Genomic DNA, 22,665 nt, shown 5'->3' on the forward strand with positions numbered 1-22,665 from the left:
GGGTCGTTTGACAATCTGTGTAGCAGACAATTGCTGCCCAAAAAAAAAAAAAAGTATCATTGTATTTGCCCAATTGCGCAGTGCTTGCTACGATTGCAATATCCAACCATAGACTCCAGGCCTATTAGTAAAGACAGACAGTTGTTGTCTATCAATCGAGCCATAGCTACTCCGACTCCTTGATGAAACAGACGGTTGAGGTCTGTCCCTTCGTCACATTTTGCCCACTTTGTGTAAACTTACTCCTGAAATTCCAAGCCCCGGGGTATCGTTGAGATATAGATGCAGCCTTGTTTAACCTGTCCCGCTTAAGCCTCGATGGCTTTTTTCTCCGGTGGTTGACGAGCCACTGTCCCGAAACCTTTTGTTGAAAATATCCTGAACGCCTCTAGTGCATGCTTGTTGAATCAGTTGAACCCTTTGTGGCCAATACTACCAGGCCAGATGCTTGTTGAAAATGCCTTAAACCAAAAATGCGCCAAATCATTCAGTCGTCATAAAAAGCTAATTTGATGCCGTAACGCCGTTTGTCTCCTTATGAATGCCATTGGTGCCATTAGTGTGAGGAGCCGAAGAGGACACTGGAGTGTGAAGGTCCTTAATTTCTAGCCCCTCAAACAGCTCGAATACAGATTTCGAATCATGAAAGTCGTTGTTGACTATAAGGCAGTTAGAAAGTTGTGATCAGTACACACACGCATGCCACAGATTGCCACGTACCAATATTAATCAAATACCATTGATCCATCATTCCCTGGATGAGTGCCCGGCTGGGACTATTCGCCTCATGGCAACGTGCCCAATCATTTCCAAGTCGGTAGGCCTCATCTTTCCAAGCGAGGAAGCTCACACTCTCTACAATTGTAGGCTGAACAATCTCCTTGCCAGGGAAAACTCCCCATGTAACAGCGATTGGTCCCTCGGAAGGCGCATTTGTCGTGAAATTTCCTGCCTGGTTCACCGCATAGTACGAGAGTGTCTCGCGGCTCTCAATCCGGCGAATTACCTCATCATACAGTTCAGGGTGTACAAAGAGTTCTAGGTAGCCCTTTTGGTACACAAATCCATTTGGCGGCCCCCATCCGTGAATAGGATGTGTTGATTTAACACCATCTACAGCAGGTTGTGAATTGATTGTAATGAACCCACGTTTGTTCAGATTGATAAGGTCATCTTTGATCGACACGGCTTCGCCTGAGAGAGGCGCTTCGCTCCATGGCAAGGAATCCAGCTCCTTCTGTAGATATCGGGCAAAAAGACTACCAATTTCACCAATGGATCTGGGCTCGCCCCATTTCGCGCGATTGGACTCGTTCGATCCTGTCAGACCGATTCCATATGCATCAAGTTCACCGAAGGCGGGAGAACGAGAATCACCCCATCTGCCATTGGGAAATTCGTCCCATTCCTGGGTTCTGGAAATGTAGGATTTGTTACGGTTCCTCCAGAATATTGGGCGAACGTCTTCATCGCGTCGGCCAAAACCGAGCGATTGCTTCCAGGGCAAAGGTTGCTGCCGAGGGCGCTGTGAGGACGGGAGCCAATCCAATTCCTCCAAGACCATGCGAGTGGCTTGGGCCAGGTTCATGGTATAGAAGTGAAGGTGGACAATACCGGCAGACATAATCTTGCGGCATAGCTCAGCCACAAGGACCTTGCCGAGTTCTCTAACGGCCGAGTCATCATTCTTAATGGGCTCTAAGGCGGCCATCCATTTTTCGGGAACTTTGCAGTTCATGTGATTTGCGCGTCGAAGAAAACTGGCGTAGGTGGCGATGGGCATGATTCCGGGGACAATAGGAACGGTAATTCCCCTTTCGCGCACTTTCCCTACCCATCGGACGAAGTTATCGGCATCATAGAACATCTGCGTAACAATGAAGGTACCGCCCATGTCAACCTTCTCCTTCAAGTGGTCCAGTAACGACTCCTCATCCTTGTTATCATCGCAGCCCTCTGGATACCCAGCAACGCCAATAGAGAAATGATTCCCATACTTCTTGCGAATATGAGCCACGAGATCTCTCGCGTATTGAAAGCCACCATCGGCAGCCTCCCACTTTTCCTTTTCTCTTGGGGGGTCCCCACGGAGGGCGAGAATGTTGGTACATCCTGCCTTGTACGCTTTCTGCAGGGCGTCATTGACTTTTTCCTCGCCCATGTCGGTACATGTTAGGTGCATGCAGGTCTCAAGGCCGAAAAATGTTTGAGCCTGTAACACCATATCGCAGGTGAGCTCGGCAATTCGCCCCCCAGCGCCCCATGTTATGTCGATAAATTTGGGCCCAAAGTCGTACATGCGCTCCATTCGATCGTAAAGGTTCTGGACACCCTGTGCAGTCTTGGGCGGGAAGTATTCAAAGGAGAAGGACGGCTCGCCGGTCCTCTCGGCATCTGCAATCATGTCGTTGATATGCATGTTGGCGGCAGGTAGAGTATATATTCGATATTAATGTTGGTGTGATTCACACAAAAGCCAGGATATTGGAGGAGGAAACCACCTTTCGTAAATGTCAGCGCGGCATCCCTTGGAATATATAGTTTGCACAAAGTGTTCGCTGTAGGCAAGGTCGGATACAATATGCAAGTCGAAGTCACACGACATTCGTAGATCACAGTATTCTCATGGTCACGTCAAGAGCAGGTTTGCAACCATTTCACCCAATGCTGGAGGAAATGAGACAAAAGAGAGGGCCTCACCTGGACAGCTGCGTGGATGAAAGAAAATCAGAAAAGAAGGCTACCAGATACCCTGGTGGAATGCGGGTGGACGAACTGCCTCTACTGTGACCCCCCGAACTACAAGTTACTGATAGGCCTTGCACTGATTGGAGGAGAGGTAGGGGACAAGAATACAGAGGAGTGAAGAAGTGAGAAGAAAGAGGAAAAGAGACAAAAGAGGAGAAAATGAAGCCAGAGAGACTTGTAGCTGCAGTCAGACACGATCTGCTGGCGACCGGCCCTCGTCACAGTACCTACACAGCTACTGAGGTACCGGTAGTGGTCAGCAGTAGTGCTCAGTACTAGGTACCTAGGTAGTATCTGCCCAGGTGGTAGTAGTAATTAGGTAGACCGCGAAGAAAGGAACGACGGGTAAGCATCCACCACTCCGACCATGGAGCCCCAGCCATTGGCCAGAGGAAGCCGGCCTCTGCCCGCCTAACCCAGGTGGGCCAAGTTCTCCAGCCAGTTGAGTAGGGGCAAGCGTAGGGGTGCCGATGCTTTGTCCTCCAGGGCTGTCTCGGGCTGTCACTCACCGATCGCGCATTACCTAGGTAGTAGTAGGGCCCTGCAATGTCTACCTGCAAGCAGTCTATGAAGGCAAGCTCAATTTTTTCTTTCTATCTTACCTAAGTTAGGTACCTAGTGCTAGGTAGCGTGCTGCATGACTTACTGTAGTAGGTACAGAGGATGTGCCGATTGCCTCTACTGTTGGTATGATTAAGTATAGGGCACTTCCAAGTACGGTTAGGTACCTGTTGTCATAGCTGGGGAGGAAATGGACAATCTGCTGGGTCAGGTATCTAATCAGCTTTCCGCTGCCCGATCATACCACGTAAGTATATTCACTAGGTAATCGGCATTCTCCCGTACTTTAGAGCTACCCGTGGACTTCTTTCCTTCTGCCATCCAATTCCTGGTTCCTGGGTCGCAGTCCCCAGTAGCCATCTCCTATCAAATGAGTTTTCGATATCAAGCCCTTGGAGGTAGGTGAGGTAGGTACCTCCCTACCTAGTATGTGGCTACTACCTACCCTTACTTAAGTACCCCTCATTGCCCCTCCATCCTTACTACTATTAAGTACCATAGTATGTACATAGGTAGGTACGTATTACTACCATCACTAGGACATATTCGCACTAGTACTACATAGTAATGGGGAGGTGGAGATACCCTTACTTACCTAACAATGAGTACCTAGGTATGTAGAAGTCTAACCTGCCAGAAAACCAAACATTGAACTCACTCACACAAGCCCGTCTACGCAAATCATACAAGCTTGATACTTCTCTATGTACAATAGGTAGCTACCTAGGAACTTATCTTCGGTGGGTTTGTAGGCGTTCTGTGTTTGAAGCAGGGTCGACGTTGGAACTTCTCTCTGGTGACATGCTGTAAGTAGGCAAATGACATCTCGGCAGGCACAAGGGTTGGTCTGGCCGGCTGGCGCCGATTGGCCTCTTTCTGGCCTCTTTACTGCAGTAATCACAGCACTTCAAAGCGGGCCGGATGGATATGTTGATCATCATGTCAGCAGTTCGTGGTGTTGTTCTCCTGCAGGGATGCTGTGCAATACCTGCGAGCATACCATCTTTCGGATTTCTTGAAAGTACCTAGTCTAGGTAGTCAGATCCAGCCAGATCCTTCGCTTCTGTGCTCTCTTCAGGTCCTTATTGCTTACTGGTCCATGAACTTTTTAACCTGAATCTACGCCAGATCACTCATCAGGATATCCCAACGTAAATGGAACGACTTAAACATGCAGAGCATCAACGCGAGTCTCGGCCTGAGGAACTCTGCATATACCTAATATGGTCCAATCCCATCATCGGAGCGTCTTCCGTCGTACCAACCCTCCTGTTGTAGGCACATGTAGCTGAAAGTCGATAGCAGACAGAAGCAAAGAGACATATGAGGGACCGGAGCCATACTATGCACGTCTGTCAGTTCACCGGCACGGCCGTATTCACCGCACTATTGTTTTCCGTAGGTGGGTCTACGTTATGGAGAAACACTTCCTCGGCCCATCAGGAGCATCGACCTCAGAACATGCCATGTTCTTTGTATTAACTAGAGGAGATGATCGGACTTACTACATACCACTCAAGATACTACATGATGTGATATTCTCTGCGTAAATTTACGTGTGTATATTATCATATATTCTACTTCATAACCCCATCCAGATTGCATATTGAGTACCCGTTGGGACTGGGTGTTATCATAAGACTATCAAGGCTATCTGTCGCTGTAAGACAATCAAACGCCAGACAATTAATCAATGCCAGCTCTCAGCAAATTATTTTTGTGACAACTCTCAAAATTCCATCTGCCAGTTTATCTTTGACAATCCCATATTCCACATGATCAGTTTCGGCCTGTTTCTTCTTTCTCGGCGGAGCCATTGCCCGCAACATAATGTCATTGAGAAGGCCACCGGCTCCTAGGCTTTGAAGCATCAAGAAGCATTTTCAAATCAGGCGATTGCAATGATCGCTCCGAACGCGGCTTCGTGACACTCTCGTGCCAATTTCTCGTTCCGCTGGTGATTTTTGTCCACCCTGGCACAACAAACAAACGGTAGGCAGAAAATCCCTTCCAAATGTCCGACGATGAGACAGTCTGCGTACATGTGTAGGCAATCACAGGCCGACACGTCAGGGTTAGAGAACTTGTTGAGTGTCGGCATCTTATAACAGTCGATATGATTGAAGCGGCGCTTCTGCCACCTAGATGGCGGCGTAACCAAAGTCTTGGAAGATACCAGACAATGTTGCAATGCATACGACTGTATGGCGTTAATGCCTGCATCGCTACGGTGTAGCGGGATTCATTGAGTGCATATAAGATATTCTGATGATAAGTTGACTATCATTTCTTGTGTCTGTGCAGGAGAGAACATTGAATGACCTGGCAGCATGTACACCAAGGCGAAAATACATCCGGCAGGGCTGAGGCGTTAGATCGAGTCCCGTGAAGAGAATGGAATCACTTCTCTAACTGCTTTTCTGGTCTCTGTTTTTAGGAACTGAAAACTTGATGAGTATGACGGCCTAGTAATGGAAACCGTGAGAGCGGATAAACTGCCAGGAAAGGTTCGTATCATGCCCACGGTCCATGCATATTAGCATTAAATGCACATAGGAGAAAAAGGCATTTCCGCAGAGAGCCGGTATCACCCAAGCACGCATTGATAGCAACCTGCTATTGGTCTGGCAGTCGTAAACTTGTCTTGAAAACAATGATCAGCCTTTAACGCATAAAGTTGCAGCGCCCCTTAACCTCCGCCAGTAATTACTCTGGTCAATGATCTGTCTATCAAAGATGAACCACCACCGTTCAAAGAGCACCTGTCCAACTTCCCATGAGCTCGGCTCACAGGGGTCATCTCCCCAGATACGAATGCCTTCGGCAGAATCCTCGAGATCGTATGCTAATTTAGCATGAGCCACTGCAACATTCGGGGTTAGCTGCCATCCGCTTGCCAGAATGTGCAAATTCGAAGAAGAGCGATCTATCAAAGTACTTACGGGGACCAGCCAGGGCAGGTGGACGAGCCTCGTCAGGTAAGCCCATGAATAAGAGTATGCGGTCTCGAACGCTAGGCCATGGCAGTAAGTCTATGACAGGATGGTGCGGTATGGATGACTGAGATCGTGTTGGCCTCCATGTAAGAGGCAATTCTTGAGTTGTCAGGGGCGTGTGTGTCCCATCGTTGAAGGGCGAATTAGCTCCGAGATCCCATATATTTGTTGTATTGCAGCGTAATCGTATGGCGATGCGCATGAGACCTCTTAACAAGGTCAATTCATTTACTGGGAGATAGTACGAATCGGGGAAAGAAACGTCTGTAATATCAGTGTTGTCAGACGCCGAAGGACTATTAGACGAGGAGTCTATGAGAGCGCTCGGGTTAATTGTATCGGGAAAGTTGAATGAAGTAGCCTCTGTCGCATTCAATGATGCCTCCCCTTCAAGACTCGATATACTGGGGCCTGTCATGTTTAAATAGGACTGCTCTATCCCCGGGAGAGTGCTGGGCACAGACGGTCCAAATGGCGCGGCTGACCATGTTGTTGGTGAGGCTACATTGGAGGTGTATTCATTGGATGAGCATACAGATCCAGGGATGGGCAGCAGGTCTAGGTAAGCTGATATTGATATGTCCTGCTCTGAAACATGACTCTCAGATATCGAAGCATCTTTTCTTGCGACAGAACTAGATGCGTTGTCTTGGGGATTGGACTGAGATGTGAGATTCGCAGTTGTAGTACCACTTTTGTCTTGCCGTTTCCGCTCGCCTATTAAGGTTAGAAAGTTTCCTCGTTAGGCAGTGTCACGATGCTCACGATATCGGCGTTGTGCGAGGACGTTCAGAACACGTTTCCGCTCAGCAGCATCATCATTGATATTAGGAACGGCGAGTTCAGGTGGTTCCTTATGAATTCGCTGTCTGGTCTTTGGTTTTCGGTACCCTGTGTCCGGGGTAGAGTTACTGGTGATGGTCATAGTGTGGACCCTTACAAGCTGGCTTGAGTTCCGAGACTGAGATGGCCAGCGTAGCCTGCTGCAAGGTTGAGTGAACGCTGTTTTGCCGTAATTGTTAACCGTTATTCCCAACCTAGATTTAGAATGGCATTAGACGGTATAGACTAATACTTTCAATAAGAAGGAATTATATTGTATTTATGTGGATATTTGGATGATAGAAATGCCACAGTTAGGATGGCATAACGCCTTAGCATAACGACTGAGCCACAGCCAAGTGGAGAATCACACAGTCGAAGCTCGTCGACAATCAGCCACCTATGTGCTAGCTGGCACATTATTTTACCAAAGGCTTTACATATATTTACCGGATGACCTTACCTAGTACCCGTTGGGACTCCACTTCCGTCGCCAACTTTCTGACTTCCAGTAGAAGCGTTGGGGTCTTTGACTTGAAAATGACCAGTTGACTTGATAAAACATAGGTACTTCCATTCAGGTGCAATCCCCACTAAATGATAAGTAGCGCTGCTTTAACCAATTCCACCCCACATAACGATTGAAAAGTTGAATACAGCCAAATAATTCAATTACGCAATTACCTTCTAGCCCATTCACCTACTTACTTCTACACCTTCAACGCCTTTAACACCTTCAATCTTCAACTTCTATACCTTTAATTTATAGTGCAGCAGAATTACTAGTAAAATATACGTATAGTTATTTATATTAAGAAATACAAACTTAAAGAATTGGCTAACTTTACAATTTTAATAGGTGTAATGATATTTTTAGCATTTAGATAAGAAGTATGAATGTAGCGTGTATGTGTATAAAACAGGAACTACTTCTATTTTGGTAGGGATTGTACCTATTTTGGAAGTACCGCCGGATTTTATCAAGTCAACTGGTCATTTTCAAGTCAAAGACCCCAACGCTTCTACTGGAAGTCAGAAAGTTGGCGACGGAAGTGGAGTCCCAACGGGTATATGAGCGGGTTGGGTGGTGCTTATAGATGGCGTGAGGGTCTACCTACAGACCCTTATTTCAGATAGTTATGCTTTAGAATGTGCTGCAATTCTAGCAAATACATAACCATAAGCAGAGGCTTCCAAAGCTTGAATGACATTCGAAAGACTTGCTATACTCCTGAACGACATGTAAAATCTCATTGACAAGTAATAATGTTGTTTTCAACGAGCTTCGCAGCTGGGTATCGTCATCACAACCCCAGCTTAGTTGCGTTAGGCCGCTAGATGTGCCGGTTGTCCCCTGGTAACTTTATGCTACATCTGTTACCTACCTACCGTAAATCAAATCCTTGGAAGCATCCCACCGAGCCCACCACAGGAGGTAATGTAGGGGTAGATGTTCTAGCTATGGTGACACATTCTACGTCAATATGAATTAGGCCTTTTAGCTGGTGCCAAGCAATGCACGAGTAGGCTCCTGAATTTGGAGTGAGCACATCACAAAACGAATTAGGATCTAAGGGTCACCTGTCGTCACATCCATGTACACACCTCTGCCTCAAATGGCTGGCTGTGTAGACTCTTTTGACTTAGGAATGCACCATAATGCTGCACGTAATCCGAGGCCAACTGACCTGGGCATCTTGTATGGTCCCTCTCAAAGGTTTCTTGGTTTTACTATGTGTTACCGCTTAACTTGTTTGGAAGCATAATGGATATGGCCCCAAACCACCAAAGCATGTGACAGCTTTGGGCTGGGTCTTGGTCCTTATGGTCGCAACAAACTGCCCTGCATCCCGCATCGTAGTAAAATAATAATAGATGATGGTCTTGGCATCTGAAAGGCCGCCATTCTCTCTACATAGCGACCTAAGTGAAACAGAAATTGGCATCCTTGCAGTTACAATGGTGATGGGGCAACTTTATTACCTGCTGGTGCCAGCAAGATGTATCCCTGCTTTGCGCGTATGCCTGTCGAGGCTCAAACATGCCATATGCAGGAACTACCCCAAAGCTGTGCTTCCTTAGAATCCTACTTGCATACTATGTAGTAGGTAATATGTAGCGTACATGGGTTCAAGGTCCTAGATTCTACCATGCGTTGGTACTTATACTTGTTAATTGCCCCTACTGGGGAGCCTTATTTGACTTTGGCCGGTCTGCTTTCAATTTTCTCGACTTGGATCATTTAATTCCTTTAAACGTTACGATACTTGATAGAGTCAAGGTTAGAGAATCTGGCTGTTGCCAAAAATCTCATAGCTTGACTCGAACGTTTTCGCTCAAGGCGGTTGTCAAGAGGAATCATATCCCGTCAAGCCAACCAATGGCCCAGAAAGTGAGTGCCTTTCGATACTATGAGTGTTCAGTTTGTTACTCATGCGTCCAAAGTGGAACGACGCCCCTGAGGTGGCTACGCATACCAACTTGCCTGAAGTCTATTTTCCGGCACCTGCCCTTGCTGCTCCATATCACGCTCACGGAGAGAGTCTCGGGTCGATACCTCTCAATCCATTCAGCCAATCCAAGCACATGACCACTTTGATAGAATCACCAAAGAGCTTCTATCCTAGCCCAAATTCAATTCAGAACTATGACCTCCCATCAACAGAACAACACCAAAGACAAACGTCAAGGAGGATATGTCGTTGTTCATTCATCGTACTCGTCCTGTCGGTGCTTGTTACAGCTTTATCTATAACTGTCATAGGTTTAGCAGCTGGGACTGGCGTCGAAACAAATAGAGCCAACAACGCAGAGTCTAAGTTGGCCTCGCAACCTATCATCGACCACGGATGTTCCAAGAATCCAGATTCTGTTACAGGAACTCAATACACCTCCGACTGTGAGTTTAGGAATGAATTTGAACGTGGTGACTAACTTCGGCTGACGCGAGACGAAGTCTACGACAGATCGACTTTTAAAATTTTCTGTAACAGCGATGCGCCAAACCCCCCTCTCCAGAGTTTTTTCGTTGGCACATTTGACGACTGCATCGATGCGTGCGCGTCGTACTCGGCATATACTAGCGGAAATTTCCCCGATGTCTCGAGCTCGTCAAATTTCACATGCTCTGGCGTCAGTTTCATCCCAGACTGGACGAATCGAACCACTGCGCTCAGTGTCAACGCGCCCGGAAATTGCTACCTCAAGCCGGGACCGCAGAAATCAACCGGCCTCACGCACCCTAGTGCGGAAGGGCCAGCAGTTCATGCCGCTATCATATCAAGCTCTTAGTTTGGCAGAAGCTAGCAACGTCGCTATACGTTGCAAGATGTTTATCAAATCGCGTCGCGTGTATATTAAGAGAGACAGTGTGGGGTTCTCCTTAGAGTAATATGATTCAATGATGGTTTGGCGTTAATGGAGTGGGAAAACGAGCGCCAAGGTGCGTTTCGTTCGGCCCCTAAACAATATACTCCCTGTCCTTATTCGTACTAGCGAGCGAGTGGTTTCTAGAAACATATGGCGTCAGCGGAAGAACATAAGGATAGCACTACTATCATATTAATTTCAATCAAAAATTAGTATTGTTACGATAGGAACTGCACTAACGGGTATCTGTCTCGGTCAGGTAACTCGTTTCTAGAAGGGAGGGGGGACTTTCTCAAAGACTCATTGTTTCGTCTCTGGCCGCTGGCGAAGGCACAGCACTAGGCACGCGCCTGAGGAAGAACCCAAGGCGACATGTAACCCGTAGGATTTATGTTGCAGCTGTAGTTGAATCTCGCGGTCCCGAGATTGGGCTTGTAAACACTGGTAACAGCTGCTCATTGGCTCGTAGTTTATTGGTAGGGCTAGCCAGGGCGAAGGATTTTGGAGATCCGTCTCAGACTTTCGATGAGTGCTACTACACGGAGGACCCGAAAATACCGAACAGATCTTCTTGACCCTAGACATGTGCCACACCCCCGGTAACCCCCTTCCGGTTCGGTTATCAGGTTATGGTGGGAGCGTATCTGCCTTAGTAAATATCTGTAACTCTTTGCTACGTTACTGCACCAAGCCCTGCCCCATTTAGTAGGTATTGAACCGACCATTGCTGAATTGTTCGCTCTTCTTAACACTTACACCACTTTGTGTATGGAAGTATTCATCGAATGATAACTGCGCAACAGCTACTCGGCTCATTGACTGTTTAGATAAAATTTATAACCTTTATCAGCCTTTAAGCGTTGTTGGATACCGATAGTCTGGCTAATTATCATAAGCTGGATGATGATAGAGGGATTTGCAGATGCACTTGTTTGATTCACTCGGCTTCGGATACGCTTTGTTGGACTTACTTAAGTTATATTCTGTGGTAAGCTGTATGTGCTACAAGTTACAATTCCTAAGATAAATACAAAGATTCCTCTTTCAACGGTCAGAACGAAACCGCAATAAGCACTATGTCTCACTCGAAGACGATCCCAAGAAGCGAGAAACCACATCAAGTAGATACTCTCTATCTCTATCTTAATGCCTGATTTTGTTCTCAATCAGATGATAGATGATATTCAAAGTATTCGAGGGGCAGCAGTGGCGCGTCGCGCATCTGTTTGACCAACCCGCCAGTCTCTCGATCTCGTTTCTTCGGTCCCGTAGGGCTTGCTAGGTTACTGGACCATCGCTCTTTACTATTAATACGGAGAACGACATTGTAATTACATAGGTAGTTACTGAGTTCTGAGACGCCAATTCTCCTCATAGAGATGTCTATTGAGCTGTCGCGGAGTTATCACGAAAATACAGTGCCCAAGGGGATAGAACTTGTAAGGCTTGTAGAGAGGTGGCAAATGCGAATTCGAGTATCTAATCGTAGTGCTGTTTCACGAGCAAGCCCGAGGTTATGAAGCTTGTACACCCCGAATCTACAGAGCTTAGGCACGGTCGGTGAGACGCGAGCACCAACCACTCGGGGCCGATATGATTGTTCGTGACTGAAGAGCCACTTTCGCAAAGCCGAGTTCCATTGAGCTCAAGAGTACTGAAGAGTGCGGTGTAAGTTCCGCGAGGTGAAACACTATATTAGTCCCCAAGAGCCTCAAGAGCCGCCGTTTTAGCAAGTGGTCCGGCGAAAAATCCAAGGACCGGTTGTCGAGCAAGTCACCCATTCGATGCTTTATTCATTATATTTCTATGCACAGCTTTTCAAGATACGTCGCTACTCGCAACGCAATGGCAACATTTGATATGCGATACTGGACAATCACGCGAATCTATCGGGCAAGAGGTGGGAGGCGGTTAGCAACTTGTCGGAGAGATTGTCGCCCGCTCGGACAACCATCATTCGAGAATCTAGCCGGCGATGGCCGTTGCCGCCCGTGTTTTTCGGTCTCAAGAGCAAAACCCTCCCAGTACGAATGAGTGGGTTGCTTGATCGCTCGCTCGCTCCGAACTACGGCGACTAAGAACGTAATATGGCTGCGTTATACCTGCAAAAGACACTAACATTTCACCAGCTATATTGGCTTAGATATTGTTAGCGGCAGCTAGAAGACGAACCCGCTTACTTGGCGTCAGCGGGCAGAAGAGCGGGAGCCACCCCATCTCGCTCATGTCAACGCCCTGCGTGTCAATTCAAGGGCGCACGACTCCACATATGTCCATACCCCACGATGAAAGTGGACAGACCCCTGCATTTCTATGCATTGAGATGCGCCTCTATTACCGAATATGAGATGAGAAACTATGACTCTTCGACGAACCATCTTCCGCTGGATGGCCTAGGTATGTCAGAGGTCCATCTACTCCTCATTCTGCCTCATTCTGCGTGTCTATAGTAGTGTAGTGTCCAGCTTGAATCAGTTCTCGATACTAGTTAGATACCTCCTCGGGTAGCGGCCAAGCCAGCATCCGACGCTGACCGCTGTCCACTAGTCTTGCGCTGCCTATTGCTGGATGAACCGGTTGGAAGCCCATCGTTCGTTTCTGTACACCCATGAGCCTATTGCCATCTTAAGGGGGGAACCAAGACCGTCACTTATTAGTTTGTTCTGTCTTATTTCCGGGGTTGATACTTACCATTGATGATACATTCGTCTTTGGCATCGTCCGGTTGCACCCCGAGCTGGTGACTCGCCTGCCCACACCAACGCCCTGCGTGTCCTTTACTGAATGTGGTGGCCACAAGTTTTCATAAGGCTGCCTTAACATCCGTAAATCCCTGAGCCCTTTGAATGACAACCATTCCCGAGGATCTTAACGAAGATTGTGACATGATGGATTTCGTTAATTGGGATGCCGCAGCTGCGAGCACAGGCTTTGACCTGCCTCCTCACTCGGAGGGCGTGGACAATATCCCTAGTGTTGCCTCAGCTCCAGGCCCAGACCTATCGGAGGATCCTAACATGATGGGTCTCGTCTTTGGCGACGTCGAGGGGGACGATTGGTCTTACTGGGCACTTCAACATTACGAGTCGACCCAGCTGCAACAGAACACTCACATCTCGACTCTCCCGGAGCTGGAGTCCGAGGAAGCGTCACCCGAGGCTTCCCAGTTTTCCTGGGAGACACCAGAAGCGCCTTGTACCAATTGCTCTCGATGGACCTACCAATGCAAGAGAATCAGGGAAGGTAAATACAAGGGTTACTGTACGAGCTGTGTTGCACTTCGGCGACAGTGTAGCTTCGGCCCCACGACCAGCAGCTGTGCTCCAGAGGGTAGCGCCACCTTCCCTGCGAATCCTTGGCCCACTATGGGTGATAGACCAGAGACCTCGATCCTCCATGAAGACGACCTGGCTGCCATCGTCAACTCAGGAACCCCAGCGCCGCAGAGAACGGTGGTCGCGGAAGTGTTACCACTATCACCGCGTCCCCAGCATCAGCCAAAGATCGGTACTCGATTCTCTCGTGAATCTGTGAGGATACTCAAAAACTGGGTTGTGACGCACAGTCATCATCCGTATCCCACAGATGAAGAAAGAGAGAGTCTACAAAAGATCACCGGACTGAACAAAACCCAAATCACGAATTGGCTGGCCAACGCCCGACGCCGAGGAAAGATCCAGCCCACCCGGGCAACATCACCACATGTCGGCCGAGGATATGCCCAAGCCATTGATGTTCCGCAGCGAAGGGGCACACCGGGCCTGTTCGAAAACATGAATCCCCTGCAGCGTTGGGCTAACTCACCTCCTGAAAACGAACCTGCCTCAGTAACCGCTATCGCCCGCGCCGTATCGGCTTCAGGTTCATATTCAGCAACATCAGGCTCCGGTCGCACCAGTCCTAATGTATGGAACTTATCGGACGATGGATCAAGCAGATCCCTCTGTAACCAGTCGTCTGCTAGTAGTTTGGGAACTTCGCACTCCAGTGGCGGCTCTTTTGCCTCTGCTTTCTCTAACCAGTCCCGTGGTTCCTCTATCCCATCGTTCATCCGAAGCAACCGCGGCCGACGCCGACGCCGACGTGCACCACCAAAACGTCTAGAGGAACAGTTGAGCCAGCCCCTCAAGACTTTCCAGTGTACATTTTGTACGGAAACCTTCAGAACAAAGCATGACTGGCAACGCCACGAAAAATCGCTGCACCTATCTTTGGAACGGTGGATTTGCTCTCCTGATGGCCCTCGAGTCGTCAATTCTGATAATAAACTAAGTTGCGTCTTTTGTGGCGAGGTAGACCCGGACAATGAACATATCGAGTCGCATAATTTCTCGGGGTGTACAGAACGGACCCAGGAAGAACGGACATTTTATCGCAAAGACCATTTACGACAACACCTACGACTTGTCCACGATGTTAAATTCCTCCCCTGGACCATGGATAAGTGGCGAGTCACATCACCTGCCATCCGGTCGCGATGTGGTTTCTGTGGTGTTGTTCTCGACAGCTGGACCGCTAGGGTTGATCATCTGGCCGAACACTTTAAGACAGGTAATACCATGGCTGACTGGAAGGGTGACTGGGGTTTTGATACACCCGTTCTCGAAATGGTCGAGAACTCTATTCCTCCATGTGAGCAAAGCGTGCAATTATCTCCACGTATATATCTGACATGTTACAGACCTGATTCACGACGAGAGGCAATCGCCTATGCCTTTCGAAGCTAGTCAGCCAGCTTCTGGTACTCCGACTAATGCATACGAGCTTTTGAAAATGGAATTGCAGTGGTGGATAGATAACAAGAAAGAAGAGATTGGCACATCTCCCAGCGATCCAGAGATCCAATACGAGGCATGCCGCATCATTTATGGCGCCGAGGTGATGCTAAAAGGTGTAGGGATGTCGTCCCCTTCGTGGCTATGTGATCTAATGACCTCTTCCGAGGAAGCCAAACGCCAAGCGGCCTTCCACCCGCGAGTATCTGGCTCTAGTTGTCTATCCTCGCTTCGTATTAATGGGAAGTCCGACATCTTTGAGAATTGTGAATTTGAGAGGGAATTGCAGGACTACGTCCAAGCGAAGTTGTTATTGGGCTTAACTGCCATGGATCACGAACTACAAGATGAAGCATGCCGTGTCTTAGGAAGAATGGAGGAGAGGTCGAGTAATCCATCTGAGACTCTCGCAAATTGGGTTATCCGCATGATCAATTCTTCATCAACCTGGCTACAAGACTTTCGACAACGAGCACACCTTCCACGTAGCGAGGATGTCGGCGATGCCTACAAGCGATCGACTGATCCTAAGACAATTGATTCTACCATCCATAACTACAGCCGCTTGGAGGCTGAACTTGGAGAATACCTTCGGCTTCAAAGATCACTGGGCAGTGAGCCAACAGATGCTGATTTGCAACGCCAAGGAAGAATTATTGTTTATGAGTATGTATCCCCGAATCTTTTTCACTCCAGTTACTTGCGACTCCTCTGTTAGTGTTTTGGTTTGGCCCTATCCAGTGATCATTAATATCTTACTTTCGATAGGGTCGATGATGAATGGAATCAAACCGCGGCAGATGACAAGGACTGGCTAGAGAGTTTCAGAGAAAGGCACCCCGCAAGTTTACCTGGTCCAAGTCCAGCATCTAGTGGTTCCCTATCAAATGGTAGACACCCGTCCACAGCTACGAGTCAATCGACGCCAGTAGACCTGTCACACGCAATGCTTGCGCCTGATAAACTCCTAAAGGCCGCCAACGGTCAGTCTCCTGGGGGGTCCAGTATCAGCTCGATAAAGCCGGGCGCCAGGTTTCTGAATGACGCAAACTGCTATCGCCGCTTAGCAAAGGACCTCAACCGGTTTGTAGCAGCAACTATGTCTACCAACAACCCCAATCGACACGTGCCTACAGACGAAGAACTCAAACACCAGGCACGATGGATAGTATATGATGAGTGAGTCCAGATATCCTTTTAACACCTTGTCTTATCTTTGCTAACGACGATCTAGCGATGATCCACTTAACCAGACGGCAGCCGACAATGCAGAGTGGCTGCAAAGATTTAAGATCGATGCAGGGATACTACCTTTTAATTCTGGTCCAGGTCTAGGAATATTGTCTGTAGCATGGAGTATCAAGGACGGCGGCACTGGCTTTGAGCCACCTTACGTTGCTCCCAACCCCACGGCTATGATCAAGCCACTGCACGGGAACCCGCAGATATATCTTCGAGATGACGCGAAGCCTTTTGAATCCGAAGCTGCTACCGCAAACCACTTCCTCCGGACTTTCACTCAGCGATATCCAGCACCTGCCAAAATCTTCTGCAGCCGAGACCTTGAGAATGGACTGACGGAATACGTCAAACGCGAGCTACATAAAACGGGCGTTTTCCCAAGCGATGCACAGCTCCAAGAACGGGCTCGGGATATTATGAGCATGCAAAAGACGCCCTGTGATGATCCTACTCTCCTTGGCAAGTTCAAAGCGGCTCTGCAAGGGACCATCCCTGCGCAGCAACCTCTCCCTATGAACAGTAGTCTCCCGCTTGATTTCCCCTTAAGTATCCCAGCTCCGATTCCTGCAGCCTCTGCACTTTCCGCGGGATTAGCTTCATCTATACCTCCGCCAGCCACGGCGCTTGCCGTCCCGGTCACTGAACCCTGGTCTACAGAGATGGACCTCGACTTGAGCTTCACAGAGCAGGAACTCAATGATATACTTCAGGATGTTAGCTACGGCATTACCGATAATGCCCAGCTCAATATGGTCGCCACCTCTCAAGGCGCCACCGCTGGAGGATCTAGCATGCCTATTTGATCAATAACTCTATTAACGTTTAACTTGGTGTGATTGTAAGCTGTATATGGAGAAAAGCTCGCCGGTAGGCTACATCGGGATTCGGGTACGACACGATTCACTCTCTCGCTGTGCTAGTATATATACCAATATTCATGGAAATTTCAAGTATGCGTACAATGCTCTCGTGATTTGTTGAACCGATGATAGACGCAAGAACTAACCGAAAGAAACCGACCCAGACACATTCTTAATGGCACTGAGCGCCACCGCGATTGAATCACTGTGACGAGTACCCTTTCTATTATCACTTTAACTTCCACGAACGCTCCAATACCTGCCAAGATAGTAAATATCCAATCAGATCTCTTAGACTTGTATCCTACTTAAATATATAACCATAGGTACCAATCGCTACATCACTTTTAGCACTATTTTAAAGCAGATTTAAGTATAAGATAAGTAAATCAACTAGTAGGGGCTGGACGAGACAAAACACGTGATTGAAAATCGGCCAGCAAAGTATTGGAGCGTTCGTAGAAGTTAAAGTGATAGGGTCCAATAAGCAGCGTCCGCAGAAATAGCTGTGGTGACCTTAGTTCCGGCGCTGGGTCAGAGGGGATGTTGCACCTTTTCAATAATTTTTGTCTACAGCGCTGTCATTCTTCCCATAGCGCAAAAAACCTACTAAGAAAACCGTGGGTGGCGCGACGGCATACTAGGTTCAGATCATTATACTGCGACTTGGAGAGTCCATTAAATTGTTGAACAACGTCTGGGAAACTTGCCAATATTTTAATAGCCTCGATAAACGGCAGAACAAACCATAGGATGAGCGATAGAATAAGTAGTTAATAGCTCTATCAAACAACCTCTCAATACCAAGAACTTCAACTTGATAGGTAGTATAGTCTGCTTAATCAACTACTTCGAAACGAAGTATTGCTAAATTTCACATCTTCGTTAGAGGCTGACGAGTTTCCCAACCTTTTTTCAGTCTTAATGAATTACAACAGCACAAATAATATAATGAGCAGGAAATTTCAATCGCGTCACGGATGAGACTTGACTTCAAGAGAACACCATCTCATCATCTGTATCTAATCGTACTTATACATGGGTCGAAGAGTTAGGAGTTCTGAGGATTTTAAAATTGTTTCAATCTCTACTCGATACAGGATACAAATTTAGAAGAAGCCGACAATCAATCGAGAGTAAAGAAAAGTAGCCGATATAGCTAAGTGAGGGAAAGTGAAAGGGTATCGTACGCGACAAGGCCAGATAGACGCCAATAACGAACATCTGATTTAACAAATGCAAATAAAATAACAGACCTTCTCCAGAACGCCACGTGTTACAGTCGTCTAATTTTGAGATTCGCATCTTTGGCCCATTGAGAAATGAAAACGACCTCATTCCTCAACGCAATTCGAGAAAGAGTTAAGAGACGTGCCCAGTAGCAAAGGAGAACAGAGTAGGCCTAGTGTTGGTGTTCCGGTATCTCAGGGATCTCCCACGTTTTCGAGTTGGCATCTTCAGTCTTAGTAGAAGGCCGGGGCAAAACAGGGACGTCATCTTTAAATAAGTATTGAGTATTTGAAACAGGTCCAGGAGAGAAGGGAATGCTGGAAGTTGCAGTGAATCCGTGGCCTCCTTTTCGAACAGGACTTACAGGCACCGAGTAAGAGTGCATCTTAGTTTGCGGTATAGGATTTGGCCGACCTGGAGTTCCAGTATTCGGCTCTAGGATCTGGACTGGCTTCTGAATGGGAAGTGGATTTGGCGGAGGACCGTCAGGTTGGTATGGGATAAAGAGATCTACATTCTGAATTGGTTCAGCTGGAGGCTGAACTGGAGGACTTGACGCAAAGGGGGTCGAGGATGGGCTTGGCTCCGTAGGACTTATAATAGTGGGCGTCATTGGAATCATTGCCTCAGCTTTGAGTTCTGTTGGTGGTGTACGATGATCAGGCTGGAAACTAGCTTCGATTTCGACTGGTGTAGTAGGGCTTCGAACGATCCCCATGTTAGACGGTACCGGATTAGGTTGGAGTTCTGTGAAGGTTGGTGGGGGAGGCGGCTGCGCATTCAAGGAATTTTTGTCTCCAAGGGTTGACACACTGCCAATTGCAGACTTTTCTGCTTTGGCTTTTACCCTCGCTTCTTTCTGCTCCTTTGTCAAAACATTAATTTTGATCTTTTTCATCCCGTTTGTTATTTGGTCAAGTTCAGTTGGAGAGGCAGCTTCTGTAGACGGACTTCCAGCTTTAGCTATGATTGTTTGATTCTGTGGAAGCAGTGAATCGTTTATGTTGTCAGTGGTAGGCACAGTCTGTATGTTTGCAGAGGATCCTATTTCAATCTTTGCTGTAGCTGGCTTTGTTGTTTTTCGAGGCGCCCGAGGCGCCCTGCCGCTATCTTTCCTTGGAGGTGCAGCCGGCCGACCCTTCTTAGTAGCCACAGTCGTAGATGACTGTGTACGGACGCTCATGGAAGAATTGGGGCGTGTACTCAGGGAAGTAACGGGCCGAGTGGCTGTGTTATCGGCCATCGGCACATCCGCGACAGTGCTGAGGGAAGAGGCTGCACTAAGCCTCCTATTCGCCTGTCGTGGTTGTTTTGATTCATTGTGTGACGAAGAACCACGAGCTGGCCCCTGTAGAAATATAAGTACACAGTCTCACATGTGATATTATAGACATACCTTTGATGAAGCGAGTACAGCGGGCCCTGCGACAGTCTTGCGCCGTGAAGGAAAATCGTCCTCCTCCAGATAGCTGACTGGCTTTCTTTCACGAAGAGACATCCGCGTAGGAGCGGCTGGGACATCGCTCGCGTCAGTCACAGCAGGTTGAAGAGACTGGCGACTTTTCTTAACCTTTGTGGCCTCAGTATTAAGCTCCGCATGTGTGCAGCTATCTACTTGGCGGTGATTCGGAATGAGGAGCTTGCTCAACTCATGTGCTGCAATGGTCCAAGGAACGTCGGGCGGCGGCGGTGTCGGCGACCTAGGCATGACTACCTGAGAAGCTGGAAGATTCGACAAACTACGGCGAGTTTTAGCCACTTCGGTCATCTTTGCATTGGACGATTGTGTGGGAGAAGAATAATTTCCTGGCGTTATGGTTCGTGTTTTCTTGGGTTCCGGTGGGGGAGTTACTCTGTCAGCGTCAAAGCGATCAAGCTCAGAGCTAGACCACCAGTTTGGGTCATATGGAAATTCACAAGACTTCAAGGACTTCAACTCGCTTTCAGTTAAGGTGCTCCGTCTACTAAATGGTCCGACTTTATCACCCATTTCATGTGCGAAGCCATGTGAACCTTCCTCCTTGGGTGTCATGGATTCGACTCCTGCTAGGCCGCTCAAGTGGCTCAGCACTCCAGAGTATAATGCTCTGTCACTATAACCACCTTCCAGAACGCTTATGACACGTCCATCCACACTAAGACCCTCCTCTGATGCAATCCGTACTGCATCTCTGGTAAGCCGAGCATAGAACTCAGTCGGCACATTCACTTTATGCCGCTGCATTCCAGCACCCTCCCACTCACTCGCATCGAACCCGGCGGATAGAAATATAGCAGCTTTTGGCACCTGGCCAGCAGCGCGAAACCGTTCCGTTTGCAATCGGAGATAGTTGCGAGTCTTTTCGAGCAAAATTGAATACTTGGATCGATAGAGTTTCCAGAATTCCACATCTGACTTCCACTCATGGAGGTGCACATTCCATATATTCTGTCCATGGGCGTTATCGATACATAAGCTCGCGTTCTTGACCTTCTCTTCATCGCCATACTCGCAAGGATATGAATTTATATCATGAACGCTAAAATACCCGATCGATGTCTTTTTCCAGGCGGCGGCATTTTTGGCTAAACCACGCTTGTTGTGCTGCCAGGCGATAGATTGTGAGCCGTCTCCGTGGTGCAGATCGAAGTCGATAATAGCCGCATGAGTTAAACCATGGTTCAAAATTCCATGCATAATTCCAACATGGACATTGTTTACCCAGCAGAAACCAGACGGAAACGAGGCAGAGCAATGGTGCCCAGGGGGCCGCACGGCAACAAAGGCTCGTCTATGGGCCGAGGTGGAAAAGACGGTATCAACGGCTTCGCAGACAGCTCCCATAGCGCCTTCAAAAGCATTCAAAGACTCTGAGCATAAGTAAAGATCGCCTTGGTGAAAGTGTTGCGGGGGTTCTGCATCAGGCCCGCGATTCATCTCGGGCCGTCGAAGCTCGTTTCCGTTAAGCGCGAGTTTCGCTTCAGCCGAGTCGCACATAATCTTCAGCTCCTCCATCCACTTGCTGCCATGAACATTCGTCACCGTAGTAGATGAGATAGCGACTTTACGAGTGGTCTTGTGAATGCGAAAAGGAACCTCCGGAAGTGCTTTGGGATCCGGGTCCGACTGTATAGGATGTTTTCCGTCGCAATGCCTCTCCCCCAGTCGCACATAGGCCATAGAGACGCCAAGAATGCTGGCCTGGATCCTTTCAGGTCGCTCAACAATGGTACTTAGTAGATTCTTCGATGCGCGCGGTCTCGAGTAGCGGTGCCCGTAGCAATCGTCATGCAGAATAACAATAGTCTCAGCGGATTGATCAGAGTTGGTGGTGTGCAAAAGCTCCAATTCCTTGGCGAAATGGTGGCTTGCTACTGAACCAGCTGTTCGTGGAGGTCTTGCTTCCACTGTTTCTCCATGATTTGCGAGTAGGCTGTTTGGAGACTTTGCAGTAGTCGGGGAAAGAAAGGGGGTGGAGCTGCCCCGACGTGAGGATGTACGACTCGGCGTGCCACCATTAGCTGAACGAAGAGAATTCATCGATGCTTTGCGAATTAGGCCCTGGGACGAAGATGAGCTATCAGTGGCTATGCCGTTGAGGTTTGCTTTCGTCAAGGGACTGCGGGGAGGTGCTCTCGTGTTTGGAGATATGGAAGATCGTCGTCGCTCATTAAGAGGCTTCGATGGCGCACTAGACCCTGAGAGAGGTGAGGTGGATAGAGAAAGCTTTTTGAGTGAGTGGAGAATCTCGTGGTCATGGTTGTTATTATCGTTGTTGTTATTGTTGTTGTTCACAGAAGCTGGTATGGGCTGCTGAGCTTGACTGCGCTCAGGGGAAGACATGGCCAAAGTTGGCTGGACATGCGGAGCGTTTGAGGAAATCTGGTGCAGAATTCGCGTGTAAGTATAACCCTCGTTTTGACTGGCGATACTTGTGAGAATATCCAATGCCTAGTCTAAATCGAACACGTTGCTGTCTGGTTGAAATATTGCCACGAGAAACGGGAATGTGATGCAGATGCAACTTTGGAGATGGTTGATGCGAAAGTAATCAAAACTCCCGGTCTAGCGCGTATATGTAA

The 22,665-nt window shown here is 48.1% G+C and overlaps 5 protein-coding genes across 5 annotated transcripts; 2 read left to right on the forward strand and 3 right to left on the reverse strand.

Moving 5' to 3' along the window:
- Positions 1-504: 504 nt before the first annotated feature.
- F5B22DRAFT_642016 (methylenetetrahydrofolate reductase-domain-containing protein) lies at positions 505-2,419 on the reverse strand (the record flags this gene model as incomplete). The annotated part of the gene is made up of 2 exons (XM_047978063.1): positions 505-659; positions 721-2,419. The coding sequence occupies 2 exons, from the start codon at positions 2,417-2,419 to the stop codon at positions 505-507; spliced, it is 1,854 nt and encodes a 617-aa protein (XP_047835221.1).
- A 3,330-nt stretch (positions 2,420-5,749) lies between these two features.
- F5B22DRAFT_256939 (uncharacterized protein) lies at positions 5,750-7,508 on the reverse strand. The gene is made up of 3 exons (XM_047970055.1): positions 7,071-7,508; positions 6,252-7,022; positions 5,750-6,172 (listed from the first exon to the last, which is right to left on the reverse strand). The coding sequence occupies exons 1-3, from the start codon at positions 7,228-7,230 to the stop codon at positions 5,967-5,969; spliced, it is 1,137 nt and encodes a 378-aa protein (XP_047835222.1). The 5' UTR covers positions 7,231-7,508; the 3' UTR covers positions 5,750-5,966.
- Positions 7,509-9,108: 1,600 nt separating this feature from the next.
- F5B22DRAFT_588072 (uncharacterized protein) lies at positions 9,109-11,074 on the forward strand. Its single transcript, XM_047973647.1, has 3 exons — positions 9,109-9,519; positions 9,573-10,026; positions 10,084-11,074. Exons 1-3 carry the CDS (start codon positions 9,508-9,510, stop codon positions 10,416-10,418), a joined length of 801 nt encoding a protein of 266 aa, XP_047835223.1. The 5' UTR covers positions 9,109-9,507; the 3' UTR covers positions 10,419-11,074.
- Positions 11,075-12,782: 1,708 nt separating this feature from the next.
- F5B22DRAFT_588078 (uncharacterized protein) lies at positions 12,783-17,696 on the forward strand. Its single transcript, XM_047973648.1, has 5 exons — positions 12,783-15,128; positions 15,178-15,937; positions 16,040-16,450; positions 16,506-17,463; positions 17,538-17,696. The coding sequence occupies exons 1-4, from the start codon at positions 13,343-13,345 to the stop codon at positions 17,314-17,316; spliced, it is 3,768 nt and encodes a 1,255-aa protein (XP_047835224.1). The 5' UTR covers positions 12,783-13,342; the 3' UTR covers positions 17,317-17,463; positions 17,538-17,696.
- A 2,088-nt stretch (positions 17,697-19,784) lies between these two features.
- Positions 19,785-22,521, reverse strand: F5B22DRAFT_257009 (uncharacterized protein). Its single transcript, XM_047970056.1, has one exon. The coding sequence runs from the start codon at positions 22,424-22,426 to the stop codon at positions 19,988-19,990; it is 2,439 nt and encodes an 812-aa protein (XP_047835225.1). The 5' UTR covers positions 22,427-22,521; the 3' UTR covers positions 19,785-19,987.
- Between the last annotated feature and the right edge of the window lie 144 nt (positions 22,522-22,665).

This window comes from Xylaria bambusicola (genome assembly GCF_022495145.1).
Source record: "Xylaria bambusicola strain CBS 139988 unplaced genomic scaffold F5B22scaffold_3, whole genome shotgun sequence".
Taxonomy (NCBI): Eukaryota; Fungi; Ascomycota; class Sordariomycetes; order Xylariales; family Xylariaceae; genus Xylaria; species Xylaria bambusicola.